Source organism: Hemiscyllium ocellatum, chromosome 15, assembly GCF_020745735.1.
Source record: "Hemiscyllium ocellatum isolate sHemOce1 chromosome 15, sHemOce1.pat.X.cur, whole genome shotgun sequence".
NCBI classification, from domain to species: domain Eukaryota; kingdom Metazoa; phylum Chordata; class Chondrichthyes; order Orectolobiformes; family Hemiscylliidae; genus Hemiscyllium; species Hemiscyllium ocellatum.
The window spans coordinates 18765602-18778400 of NC_083415.1; the positions used below are offsets into that span (position 1 = coordinate 18765602).

General features: G+C 38.5%; 1 protein-coding gene across 2 annotated transcripts in view; it reads left to right on the forward strand.

The window, feature by feature from the left end:
• The window catches only part of LOC132822710 (aurora kinase C-like), a 29886-nt gene extending 23382 nt beyond the window's left edge, over positions 1 to 6504 (forward strand). For both annotated transcript variants that reach the window (XM_060835981.1, XM_060835979.1), the window contains exons 7-9: positions 1662 to 1810; positions 4569 to 4743; positions 5459 to 6504. In XM_060835981.1, the coding sequence (XP_060691964.1) occupies positions 1662 to 1810; positions 4569 to 4743; positions 5459 to 5647 (513 nt within the window). In that variant the 3' untranslated portion in view covers positions 5648 to 6504. The remainder of the gene's footprint in view (positions 1 to 1661; positions 1811 to 4568; positions 4744 to 5458) is intronic.
• Positions 6505 to 12799: the final 6295 nt, after the last annotated feature.

Below are 12799 nucleotides of genomic sequence, written 5' to 3' on the forward strand. Positions count from 1 at the left end.
CAATGTGAATCGACCAAACCAGGGTTTCAGCTCAGCAATTCAACCTTTTTTCCTCCAGTGTTAGACACTCTTTGGTCATAGGCATTAAGATATCGTGCACATTCTACATGTGATCTGAAACAGCTTGCAAAAGAGTATCACCTGTTTCTGACCATTTTTCTTCTGGTAACATGATCAATTTGTTCTATCAATTCAAGTTACACTACACTATTCATTTTGAAGTCTGCAATGCTGAAATACTTAGTCCTTTTGTTTTATTCTTGTCCTATTCTGATCAATAGCTTGAAACCAGTTTGGGTGGTGTGTGGTGGTTACAAACTTGCATGGAGTGCCATTAGATTAAAATGAAAGTAACATACTATGGATGCTGAAATGCTGCAAGTATTGAGTGGGTTTGAAGAAAATGGAGAACAGTTAAATGTTTAATTCTGCACGCATTGCTGAACCTGTGTTTTTAGCAATTTTTATTAATCACTGCTATTGGGTAAACTACACTAGAAAACGTGAAATGCAGTTAAACCTAAGCCTATTCTGTAGTATGGGTTCCATCAATTTCAGGCAACAAAGTACAGGGATGTGTGCCTTCAAGACATGTATGGTTTTGAATTGTCAATATTTATTGTGCCTTTGATGAAGGCATGTACTGTACCTTTTGAGAGAGTTAAAGCTGGCAAGCACTTGAGCAGTGTTGAAAAAGTTCAAAAATGCAACATTTGGTTGTGAAATAACTAGCTGAGCTGTTGCTATGGTACACAACCAATTTGAATTTGGCCAATCCAGTTTAAATTATGCCTCAAGATACCAAAGGTCAATCGAATTTTTTGATTACGTCAAACCAATGAGACAATCAGATTGCTTTGGGGTACAAAAACCAGGCACTTTGAACAGTTAGCCAGAGTGGCAAAGAGCACCAACAACAGACTGATTTTGCAGGCTCTGAAAGGTACCTGTTCATATGAAATCTGTGCAGCAGAAGACTGAAAATAAGACCCAGAAAAATGTCCAGAAAGATTCAAAGGAAAATCTACACAGCTGACTGGTTTTGAAATTTGAGTTTTTTGTAAATCTTAACCCCCTACTCCCCGATTATCGAATCAGCATGTTGTAGAGTTGGAGGTAGATAATCTGAACCGACAAAGGAGGATTACAGTGTAGATAGTTTTTTTTTCTGAGTTTAAGAATAAATTGTTAATTTCTTTTCTTTAAATAGTGGGATTTGGCAGTTCTTTGTCACTCATTTTTACAGATTACAAGGCAAGGTGAGCTTTTGTCTGTTTAAGCTAGCAGAAGGATTTACTCTGTAACACCTTGCAGCAGCTGAGTGCTACTTCATAAAGACACAATTGGTGTGCATTAATTTGGCTTTCATCTTAAAGAATTAAGCTGAAAGTCGGGGAATAGAGCAGAACATGGTTACCTTTTTAAATGTTCATCCAAGTACTCTCAAGTAACAGGAGATAAGAGAAGAAATAGAGGGAGTTCTAAGGAATTAAATCTAATACAAAAACAAGGTATAATTTTGAGTGAATATTTAGAGGGACGAGCTCTTTAGAGTAATCTCATTAAAAAATGCAATGAGGATCTGTAAGCACAACCAATGAGTCATTAGGGTTGACTGTTAGTACTACATAATGATTTGGTAACATTTTTCCTTTTTACAGTATATATCAGAGCTGGCTGATGCACTTGTATACTGTCATTCAAAGAAGGTGATTCATAGAGATATTAAGCCAGAGAATTTACTACTAGGAGCAAATGGAGAGCTGAAGATTGCAGATTTTGGATGGTCTGTGCATGCTCCAGCATCCAGGTACTGATTCTATTAAACTTTTTTTAGCTGCACGAATTCCATTTTGGGTTCATATATCTACCATTATATTTAAAGATTTTCTTTCCTATGAGTCATCTGGTTTGGAAACAAATTTTGATGCTTACACTAAGTTACTTTTTCTAAATCTATTTTTCATTTAGTATGATTGTTGCTATCAAACATGTAAGTCAATAGATTTTTCTTTCTGCACCCATTGACCCACTTGTCACTACACTCAATATAATAAGAATCTTTAGTGTTAATAATCCTTAGCAAAAATCAATAAAATGTCACATCAAACCTTTTGTTTTTTGTCTGCAAAGTCAGTTGGGAGTTAGGATTGAAAGGGCATCTAGTTGTAGACCTCAATGGGAGATGATGGCAAGCATTTAATAGATATTATTCTTGTGTACTGGAAATGTTAAGTAATTATGGAGAGATGTGTGTAACAGGATTTCTTCCAAATGAAAGCTAAGTGAGTTGAGGGTAGATGGCAAAGAAGACTCAGCTGGCAGATGATCTTGCATGTTTGAGTCTTTCCACATAATACAGCAATGGTCATCACTTCAGTGGCTGGACTATTCACACTTCATGCTATGCTTGTAAAGTCCAAATGATTTTAATTGTGATACAACCAAATGTTTTGAGCTTGGGTAGTGTGGCCATTTGCTAATCTATTTCATCAATATCTCTGCAGAGAAGTAATTACTTATCAGAAACAAATCCATTAAACTTTGAATAACCATTTCAGACCTGCTGAGTTCAGTTTCTACAACTTTATAAATTGCTCTAAATATTAGTGTCATTCTTCCCTTAAGTGGGTCCCCTAGAGTTAAACAATCGACTTCCTGAGAGAGATGTAAGGGCTAAGTATATAAAATTAATGTGGTCTGGTTAGGTTAAAATTTATATTCCTCTCCTGAGCTGGGTGAAATGTATCCCAGGCTGAGTCAGGCAAGTAAATAGAGGGACAGTGGTAACTTTCAATACATCTCTGGTCACGAGCAGGTCTGGAGGACAGCAAATGTGGCACTTCTATTCAAGAAGGGAGGGTGGGGTAAATGAGGAAACTTTTGGAATCCATTTGAGGAACAGAACTATTCTGGATTAATCCCTGCCTCTGCAAATGCAGAACAGTCTAAATGGATTTAAGGGGAGCTCATGTCTGACCAACTTGATACTATTTTTTCAGAGGTGACCACATGAGCAAATGAGGGCAATATCTTTAGTTGACTTGGACTTCAAGTATTTTATTAGTGAGGTTAACAGCAAAGATAAATTGGATTCAGATGGCTGGGTAGCAAGAAGTTAAGGGGCATTTTTAACTGGAAGCTTGTGCCAGTGAGTTTCTGTAGGGATCCGTATTGGGCCCATTTTCTGATGCGGAGTGTTTTTTTATTATTCCTACTTGAATGGAGGAGGTTTGATCAGTATGTTTGCAGATGATATAAAAATTTGAGGTAGGAAATAGTGAAGATAGCCATGGATTATAGGAGGACGTAGGCTGATCACTGGCAACTGGAATTCAGTCCAGATAAGTGTGCACATGGGCAGGCCAAATGGGCAAAAAAAAATGATCGGTAGGAGCTTGGAGCAAGAAGAATGACAACTACTTTGGTGTGCATGTCCACTGGTTCCTGAAAGTAGTGGGGCAAGTAGGTAAGGTGGCTAAGAAGGCCTATGGGATAAACTCCTTTCTTAGCCGAGGCATACAATTGAAGAGCAGGAAGGTTGTGATGAAACTGCATAATACATAGTATAGATTCTCTAGCTGTGGACAGTTTGGGATCCATCTTACAACAGGGAGGTGATTTGCATGAGATGTAAAAGGAAATCCACCAGGATGTTCTCCAATTTAGAGTTAATGAAAAGAGATTGTGTAAACTGTTGCTGTCCCCTTTTTTTGAGCAGAGAAGACTAGGGAATAGACAGGAGGAAACCTTTTCCTGAAGGATCACTGACCACGGAGTTTACCTTTTTTTTATGGTAAGGGCAAAAGTTTTGGAAAGTATATTAAGAAAATACTTTCCTTGCTTCCCTGTGCCCCCCACCCCCAAAAAAATGGTAGGAATCTAACTCTTCCTGTAAGGGTGGTAGAAGCAGAAATTTTTTCAACATTTTGAAGTTCTCGGATGATTCCTACTTTGCATATGGTTCTAGTCTACAGGGACTGTTTCAATGTTTTGAGGAAGATAAAGCCAAGACTTACAAATGAAGTACTAGCTGATTCTGACCAAGGAAAGTAACAGTCCTATCTTCTAATCTTCTGCATAACTAAAGCCTCATCCCTAAAACTCTTCTGAACACACTCCCTCTGTCTCCCACTAGTACCCTTTTATTGTATGCTGCCTTACATTTCTATCACCTCAGTACTTCAACTTGTTATCTTTTTTCTGAAGTTTCAGTTTAAGTCTTTCGTTGTCATTCTCAAACTCTTGAAATTGGTCCTGCATACCAAAATCTAGGTCATGTGAAAACTAAGTCCAACACAAGGGAGCTTGTACTGTTTCGTTCTAAAATACCATTTAACTGTTCCTTTTTGATCCTTCATTCAATTTTTTTTATATCCACATTGTTTTGTTCCCTTTTTTATTTCACTATCTAAACTTTCCTCAAGTCCTTGTGATACCTCTAATTGTTTTTAGAAGTCAATGTACTTTGCATTGGCAGTCTGTCAAAATTAACTACTACTAGAAACAATACATTTAATAGTATGTAGGAATGTGTATTTTCAACATTTTTGTTTATATTTGTACAGAAGAGCAACATTATGTGGTACCCTGGATTATTTACCACCAGAGATGATTGAGGGGAAAATGCACGATGAAAAGGTTGACCTTTGGAGTCTAGGTGTTCTTTGTTATGAATTCTTGGTAGGCCACCCTCCATTTGAAGCAGCAGATCGTCAAGAAACCTTTCGGAGAATTTCTAAAGTGAGTGACCTGGATAAGTACAAAATTTCCATTGCAACTATTATTGTAGATTTATTTTATAATGGAAATTGCTCATTTAAACTGAACGAAATGTCCTGAAGTAGTCTAGTTTGCTTTCAGCAGGGATACATCTACATCAGTTTTAGGGTTAGAAATATTTAATTTTGTAAAATCTGAATCTAATAAAGGCATTAACTTCAAACATTTGAGGTCCAGGTGATCACCATTTTTAAACATGCAATGTTCATTTTCCTGATATACTGAGAAGAGTCACTAAGTAATTGCTGACGGAACCACACTCTTTAAAATTCATTTCCTACATCCCCTTCCAACTAAAAATGATAACATGGAGGTAGATATTTCTCTCTCCTATCCTTCACCTAGAAAGGATGAAGGTTAGCAAACTGACTTGTTGAATATCCAAGGTAGTGCATGTGGTTACATAATAAAGCCCAACACTGATCTTCATTTTCTTCCTCTGAGACTCTAAGGTTTTCATAAATGCCCACGTCAATTTTGTTGAGCTACAATCTAGAACTACTTGTCTTATCAGTATTTTGGTTAGTTTGACAGAATAAGGAAAATTAATTTGCATTAAAAAATGAAATACTGAGCAGTTTAATAAATCCAACAAAAAATTGTAGTTATGTATTATTGATTTAAATGTGCCTACGTAATCTGGTACTAAAACTATTTTGTGCTCTATCTTTTTCAGGTTGACCTTAAATTTCCATCCTTTATAATGGAGGGTGCAAAAGATCTGATCAGTAGGCTGCTGAAGCATAACCCAAACCAACGGCTACCTTTGAAAGATGTGCTTGAACATTTTTGGGTGGTTAAGCACTCCATTAAATCGGCCTCACAAAAAAAGGAACCTGTGACACCATCTGATCCCAATCTGTAAACCAGGAATGTAAAGGACATGTATAGATTGAGACTTGGCGGTGCAATAACCATTTTGAGTGCCTGCGGCCACCATATTGTCTGACTGGAGTGCTGGAATCTTTCTTCCTGTCAGCAGATGACTCTCTCTAATAGAGAATTGGTGAATTTCTTAATTTACCTCTTTGTACGTGTTTAGAATTCACAATTTGTTTTCACTGGTGAGTGTATACTACAATGTTTTCACTAATGAATGGGATGAAATGAACCAACAAACCCTAGTTGTGAATTTGAATTTTGCAACTGCCAGCACATGGTCGCTTTACATAAGGAATTAGACGCACTTCAGGTTTGTGCTAATAACTCAGTTGAATTTAAAAATATTAATTCTAATGTAATGGGATCTAACTTTGAAAGACCAAAAAGGCATTTGTGTAGCTGTTGCTTGCACTGCTTCAGACAATAACAATTTACTCCTTTGCACCTAGTCAAAATTGTGTGGTCTGTTTCTTGGACTGTGTAAATTGTATGAGTTAATTACACTCCAGGTTGTATAAATACAATTATTAATGTTTAATAACTTGTCCAATGTCTTGTTCTGTCAATGTACTTGTGGTATCAAGGGAGGTGATCTTTAAACTGCAGTTGTAAAATACTTATTACTTTGTGCCAAAACGTCCATGAGTCGATCAGAGTTGAAAATGGTAAGATTTGATATGCAGGAATTTTGATTTGCATGCAGTTTATGGATCACCTATTTTCAATTTTCCTATTGAATTTCTTGATCTAGTTGAAAGTATCTCTTTAAAGCTATGATTACAGTATCTATGAAGTTGATCTTGTCATATGTTAATAAACAATCTAGCTTTTAAAATCAAACTTTTCCTCTTGCCCCTTTTATCCTTCAATTGTTACTGATCCCCTTCAGTTAAGGTGTTTGCTGTATTTCAAGACTACCTTCTTTCAAACTGAATTGTGATAATCTGAAAGTGGGGTAGGGGAGCACATACCTTTGCAATTCATGAATCTTGAAGTGGAAATAATTTTGGTATAAGAAATATTTTGGCTAAATATTTAACTCTGAAGAGCTATGGCTAAAACTTTGTCTTGCTGGAGTATTTCAAACTGTGATCCAAAACTTTGGGTAAACTCAGTATGCTCATGGGCCAAATAATTGGGGTTGAGCTTGGGCAGCAATGATGCTGGGGAAATGAAGACTAAGGTAATAGGAATCTGATGAAGGCCCCTTAAGTGACTTACTGGTGCTACCTGTGGCATAATGGAATGAGCGGTGAAGAATAATTGCTGTCAGTAATGGGGCTTGCAAACTTATTTTTCTTGTACCTGTACAACAATGCTTGAGCTTCCTGCCCCAACATAGCAATCTCTTTTTTTTTTTCTTCTCTCCCAATTTATTTTTTTTAAACTGAGTTTCTTAGGTCAAGCATTAAAAATGGGCACAATGGGGGAGTTTATGCACTGACAACCAAGTGGTGCTCAAAAATGGAACTTGCTGACTGACTTAAATTGGATTTGGTGGTCAGCCAAATTTACTGCAGCATTACATTGAGTGCAGCACATCATTCTTTTTTTTAAACCTAGATGACTTGATAGAGGTGTACAAGATGAGGCGAAGAGTTGATAGACAGAGACTGTGGGTTTTTTCCCCTCCTAGGGCAGAAATAGCTATCATGAGGGGGATGTAATTTGAAGGAAGATTTAGGGGAGATGTCAGAGTTTGGCTCTTTATAGAGCAGTGGTGCATGGAATGTACTGCCAGCAGTGGTAGTAAAGTTAGATACATTAGGGACATTTACATCACTCTTGGATGTTAGTAAAATGAAGAGCATGTAGGTTAGTTTATCCTTTTTAGAATAGGAAAAATGGTCAGTACTATATTGTGGGCCATAGGGCCTGTAATATGCTGCACTATTCTGTATTTTAAAATTTAATTTCTGTATGTGTCTGATCAAACACTTTTTTTTTCAACTGGGGAAAAACTGAGCCATAGTTCTGACTTGACTGACAAATCTGACTGCATTAATTGTGGTGTTTTTTTGGGGTGGGGGGGGGTCCTGTGGCCTTAAGCCAAGTGGTACCACGGTGGCCGGTGTGGACAAGTTGGACGGAAAGGTCTGTTTCCATGCAGTACATCTCTACGACTCTATGTACAGTTAATTGAATTGGCCATGCTAAATTGTGCATAGTATTCAGGAATGTGTAGGTTAGTCAGGGGTAAATGTTGAGCAATAGATTAAGGAAATGGGTCTGGTTGGGTTACTTTTCAGATGGTCGGTCTGGACATGTCGGGCCAAATGGCCTGTTTCCACACAAGGGATCCTATGATTCTTATTTGTTCAAATGTTGCAGTGGTTCTGTTCGCCGAACTGGAAGTTTTTGTTGCAAATGTTTCGTCCCCTGGCTAGGAGACATCATCAGTGCTGTGGAGCCTCCTGCGAAGCGCTTCTTTGATGTTTCGCCCGGCATTTATAGTGGTCTGTCCTTGCCGCTTCCGGGTGTCAGTTTCAGCTGTCCGCTGTAGTGATTGGTATATTGGGTCCAGGTCGATGTGTCTGTTGATGGAATTTGTGGTCCAGCCAGACAGAGAACAGCCAGGGAATTCCTAGAGGCATGGCATTCATCCACAAATTCCATCAACAGACACATCGACCTGGACCCAATATACCAATCACTACAGCGGACAGCTGAAACTGACACCCGGAAGCAGCAAGGACAGACCACTATAAATGCCGGAAGAAACATCAAAGAAGCGCTTCGAAGGAGGCTCCACAGCACTGATGATGTCTCCTAGCCAGGGGACGAAACATTTGCAACAAAAACTTCCAGTTCGGCGAACAGAACCACTACCACAAGCACCTGAGCTACAAATCTTCGCACAAACTTTGTTCAAATGTATTCCAAGTACAAAACCTGTTTATTTATAAAACTGTTATCCCACAGATCATCATAGAAAAACAATGTTCATTCAATTTGAGGAATAAAGATCTTTCCTAGAATTGTCTTGTGTACCTGCATTGGGAAAATGATTTAATCAAAGTCAATTTCTTCTAAACAGCATTAGTCATGTTCCTGGGCAATCCTGTACTATCCAAGAATCATGCAATACCAATACACTTAGTATCAGCGATTTGTAATTGTATTATAGCAAATATGTTTTTTTGTGCTTTAAACACCGCATCCCCTATTGTCAATTGTATTATAGCCAATTTGCATTGACAAAACTAACAGTATAGCAGAATGATTCCATTCGCCAAGCTGGAAATGTGTTGCAGACATTTCATCCCCTGTCTAGGTGACATCCTCAGTGCTTGGGAGCCTCCCGTGAAGCGCTTCTGTGATCTTTCTTTCCTCCGGAATTTATAGTGGTTTGACAACCGGAAGATTCAGTTCCAGCTGTCTGTTGCAGTGGTCGATATATTGAGTCCACGTTGATGTGCTTTTTGATTGAATCTGTGGATGAGTGCCATGCCTCTAGGAATTCCCTGGCTGTTCTGTTTGGCTTGTCCTGTAATAGTAGTGATGTTGTCCCAATCAAATTCATGTTGCTTGTCATCTGCATGTGTGGCTACTAAGGATAGCTGGTCATGTTGTTTCGTGGCTAGTTGTTCGTGGATGCGGATCATTAGCTGTCTTCCTGTTTGTCCTATGGTGTTTTGTGCAGTCCTTGCATGGGATTTTGTACGCTACATTGGTTTTGTTCATGCTGGGTATCGGGTCCTTTGTTGTGGTGAGTTGTTGTTGTCTGAGCGTGGCTGTTGGTTTGTGTGCTGTTAGGAGTCCTAGTGGTCACAGTTGTCTGGCTGTCAGTTCGGAAATGCTCTTGATGTATGGTAGTGTGGCTAGTCCTTTGGGTTGCGGCACTGTTCACATCTCTCGACAAAACCCTAGCCAGAGAAAGAATAGCCAACCTGCTGGACATAGAATACACAACAGGACGTTGAACCATCAACAAACACGGCATACTCAAACGACTGGACCTGTGCCTCACAACACACTTCACATTCAACAACCAAATATATGAACAAATCAATAGCTCACCCATCTCTGGACTCATAGCAGAAGCGGTAATGCAAAGGTTAGAACAAACAGTCTTTACTGCAAATTCAACCCAAACTCTGGCAGATATGTGGATGACATCTTTTGTAATCATTAAAAACACAGAAATAGAGAACACACTAGATTAACACCACACTCCACAGGAATCTGATTCACTAGAGGAAGAAAAGGACAACTGACTCCTATTCCTAGATGTGATGGTACAGAGAACACCTAACGGAGAATTCACCACAAAAGGTATACAGGAAAGCCACTCTCGGATCAAGTCCTAAACTATGAAAGCAGCCACCCCAACACACACAAGTTGCAGCAAGACACTATTCAAAAGAGCCACAACACACTGCAGTATGCCAGAACTGCAAAAAAGGAAGAACACCTATACAATGTATCTGCCAAAAACAGATTACCCTCGCAATTTCATCAACAGATGCCTAAAGGGAAAGGCAACGGAACGAGGACATGCCGCAACCCAAAGGACTAGCCACACTACCATACATCGAGAGCATTTCTGAACTGACAGCCAGACGATTGCGATCACTAGGACTCATAACAGCACACAAACCAACAGCCACGCTCAGACAACTCACCAGGACAAAGGACCCGATACCCAGCAATGGCAAAACCAATGTAGCATACAAAATCCCATGCAAGGACTGCACAAAACACTACATAGGACAAACAGGAAGACAGCTAATGATCCGCATCCATGAACGCCAACTAGCCATGAAACGACATGATCAGCTATCCTTAGTAGCCACACGCAGGTGACAAGCAACATGAATTCAACTGGGACAACACTACCATTATAGGACAAGCCAAACAGAACAGCCAGGAATGCCTAGAGGCATGGCACTCATCCACAGATTCAATCAATAAGCACATCGACCTGGACCCAATATACCGACCACTGCAACGGACAGCTGGAACTGATAACTGGAAGTGACCGATTCAAACCACTACAAATGCTGGAGGAAAGATCACCAGAAGCGCTTCACAGGAGGCTCTCAAGCAGTGAGGATGTCACCTAGACAGAGGACGAAACGTCTGCAACGCAAATTCCCAGCTCGGCGAACAGAACACAACAAAGAGCACCCGAGCTACAAATCTTCTCTCAAACCTAGTGATTCCAATTCAAATGTGTATTGTGTAAGGGTGGCATTTTAGCGTGGGGTGACTTCAACTTAAAAATTACTATCTTTAAAAGGTACAGAGCACAATGGGTACTTCATTGTATCCAATGAACTTTTGAACAAGTTTAAAAATTATATTGCATGACTCCATCCTGCTGAGTTTTTCTTTTGAAAGGTGCTGCTGAACATATCTCTAAGCTGGTAGCTCCCTTGAGTGATGCAAGCAGTTAATCTTTCAAAGCCTTTGCTCAGGGAGATTTAAACAATCCTTAGATCAGCACATGGATGATTTTGGGATAGTGTTGGGGGGGGAAATGAGCTGAGAATAGATCACAGGTCAGCGCAACATCGAGGGCCGAGGGGCCTGTTCTGCACTGTATTCTATGTTCTAACTTCTGATTCCACAAATGTTCTGTTTAATGGAATCTACGTAATGTATATACCTACTTTCAGATTAATGTACCTGTTCAATTCATAACCTTTTAGGAGCACAAGTAGCAGGAGAGAAAAAGAAGGACTGACACTTTTTTTTAAAACCAATTCTTTTATTTAACTTTAAAACCAGCCTCTTGTTTCCAAGTTTCTACAATCTAGTTTTTTTGTCTAATAAAAGCAATTAACTGTACAGTAAATGATTCACTTGCAGATTGCAAATCTGTCATGCCTTAAAAATGTCTTTCAAGGCAAGTAAAAACGTTTTTACTTTTTTTTTGTTTTTGTGGAAAACACTATGCAATCAAACCATTACATTTTAAGTTGATTCACCAGTGGAAGTTGAATAAAGTGTAAAAGTAACTAGTTTACTCGAGTAGAGAAAACAATGTTAAAACTTATCTGGTTAAATTAAAACTTTTCACCATTGCCTTAATGTTTAGCATACTGAAATTATATACAGGTTATAACCCAATTCTGAAGGGTCTTAATGTTTTTGTAAATGCATAGTTTTTAAAAATTCAATAGTTCTACAGGCTGTTTTACTTGTAGAAAACTGATTCACAGTAGAGGTTATATTGTCAATATATGGCTTTAGGCCTATGAGTACTAGCATGGTAAGTTTCAATTGTCTATCACACTTATTTAAGTGCCTTTATTCTGCAACATTGTTTTAGTTTTTAAATGCTGGTGAAGACTTGTTTGTGCACCTCTAGAACTAATGGTGAAACAAACCTACGCACTAGTGAAACTCTGCTCTGATCCTGTGGACTGGTATATGGCATTTGTATTTGCTACAGAATTTTCCTACTTTTATGATTTAACTTTAACATTGAAGAGGATAAACCAAATCACAAAACTCAAACCTTTACTGTCACAAAATAGTATAATGTAGCGAGCACCTGCATTATTTGGTATTACATTCTGGCAGCAATTTTGTTTTCCTAGCTTTACATCTCCATTCTAAAATGTGCCTTTTTAAAAAAAAATCTTGAGTTTGCAAATACAAGCCGAGACCACCTGTGAAAGAACTCTAATACTAATGCATACATTCAAGTTTAATGGAGGGAGGAGAAATCTACCAGATATTTTGGTGAATTCCTAGTTTTAAAGCATGCCAATGTTGCACTTCTGGTCAGTACCCATGTGATAAAATCAACATTAGACAACTCTTTTTCAAAAGAGAACCATTCATCTCGAGTTTCCAAAGCCTGGTTTTAAATGGTAAAGATGGTTCTGGATTGACTAAGGTAACTTCAACTTGTAATGTTGAATACATTCAAGTCTGGTTTTTGCTTGATCAGTTCTTTTATTTTCAGGATTTGGGATACTTGCCATTTAATGGAAACATCTTAAGTTTCACAATGCTCAAATTTAAGATTCCAAATAAGTCTCTAATGTTACCACCTACTCATTTGAGTGCGCAGCAGCAAAGCACTAATAATTAAATTTTAAGTGGTAATTAGAATACTATCACTTGCTAGCACGCTGCCAGTAACTTACAAAATATGTAAAGACTCAAATGACAATGAAAA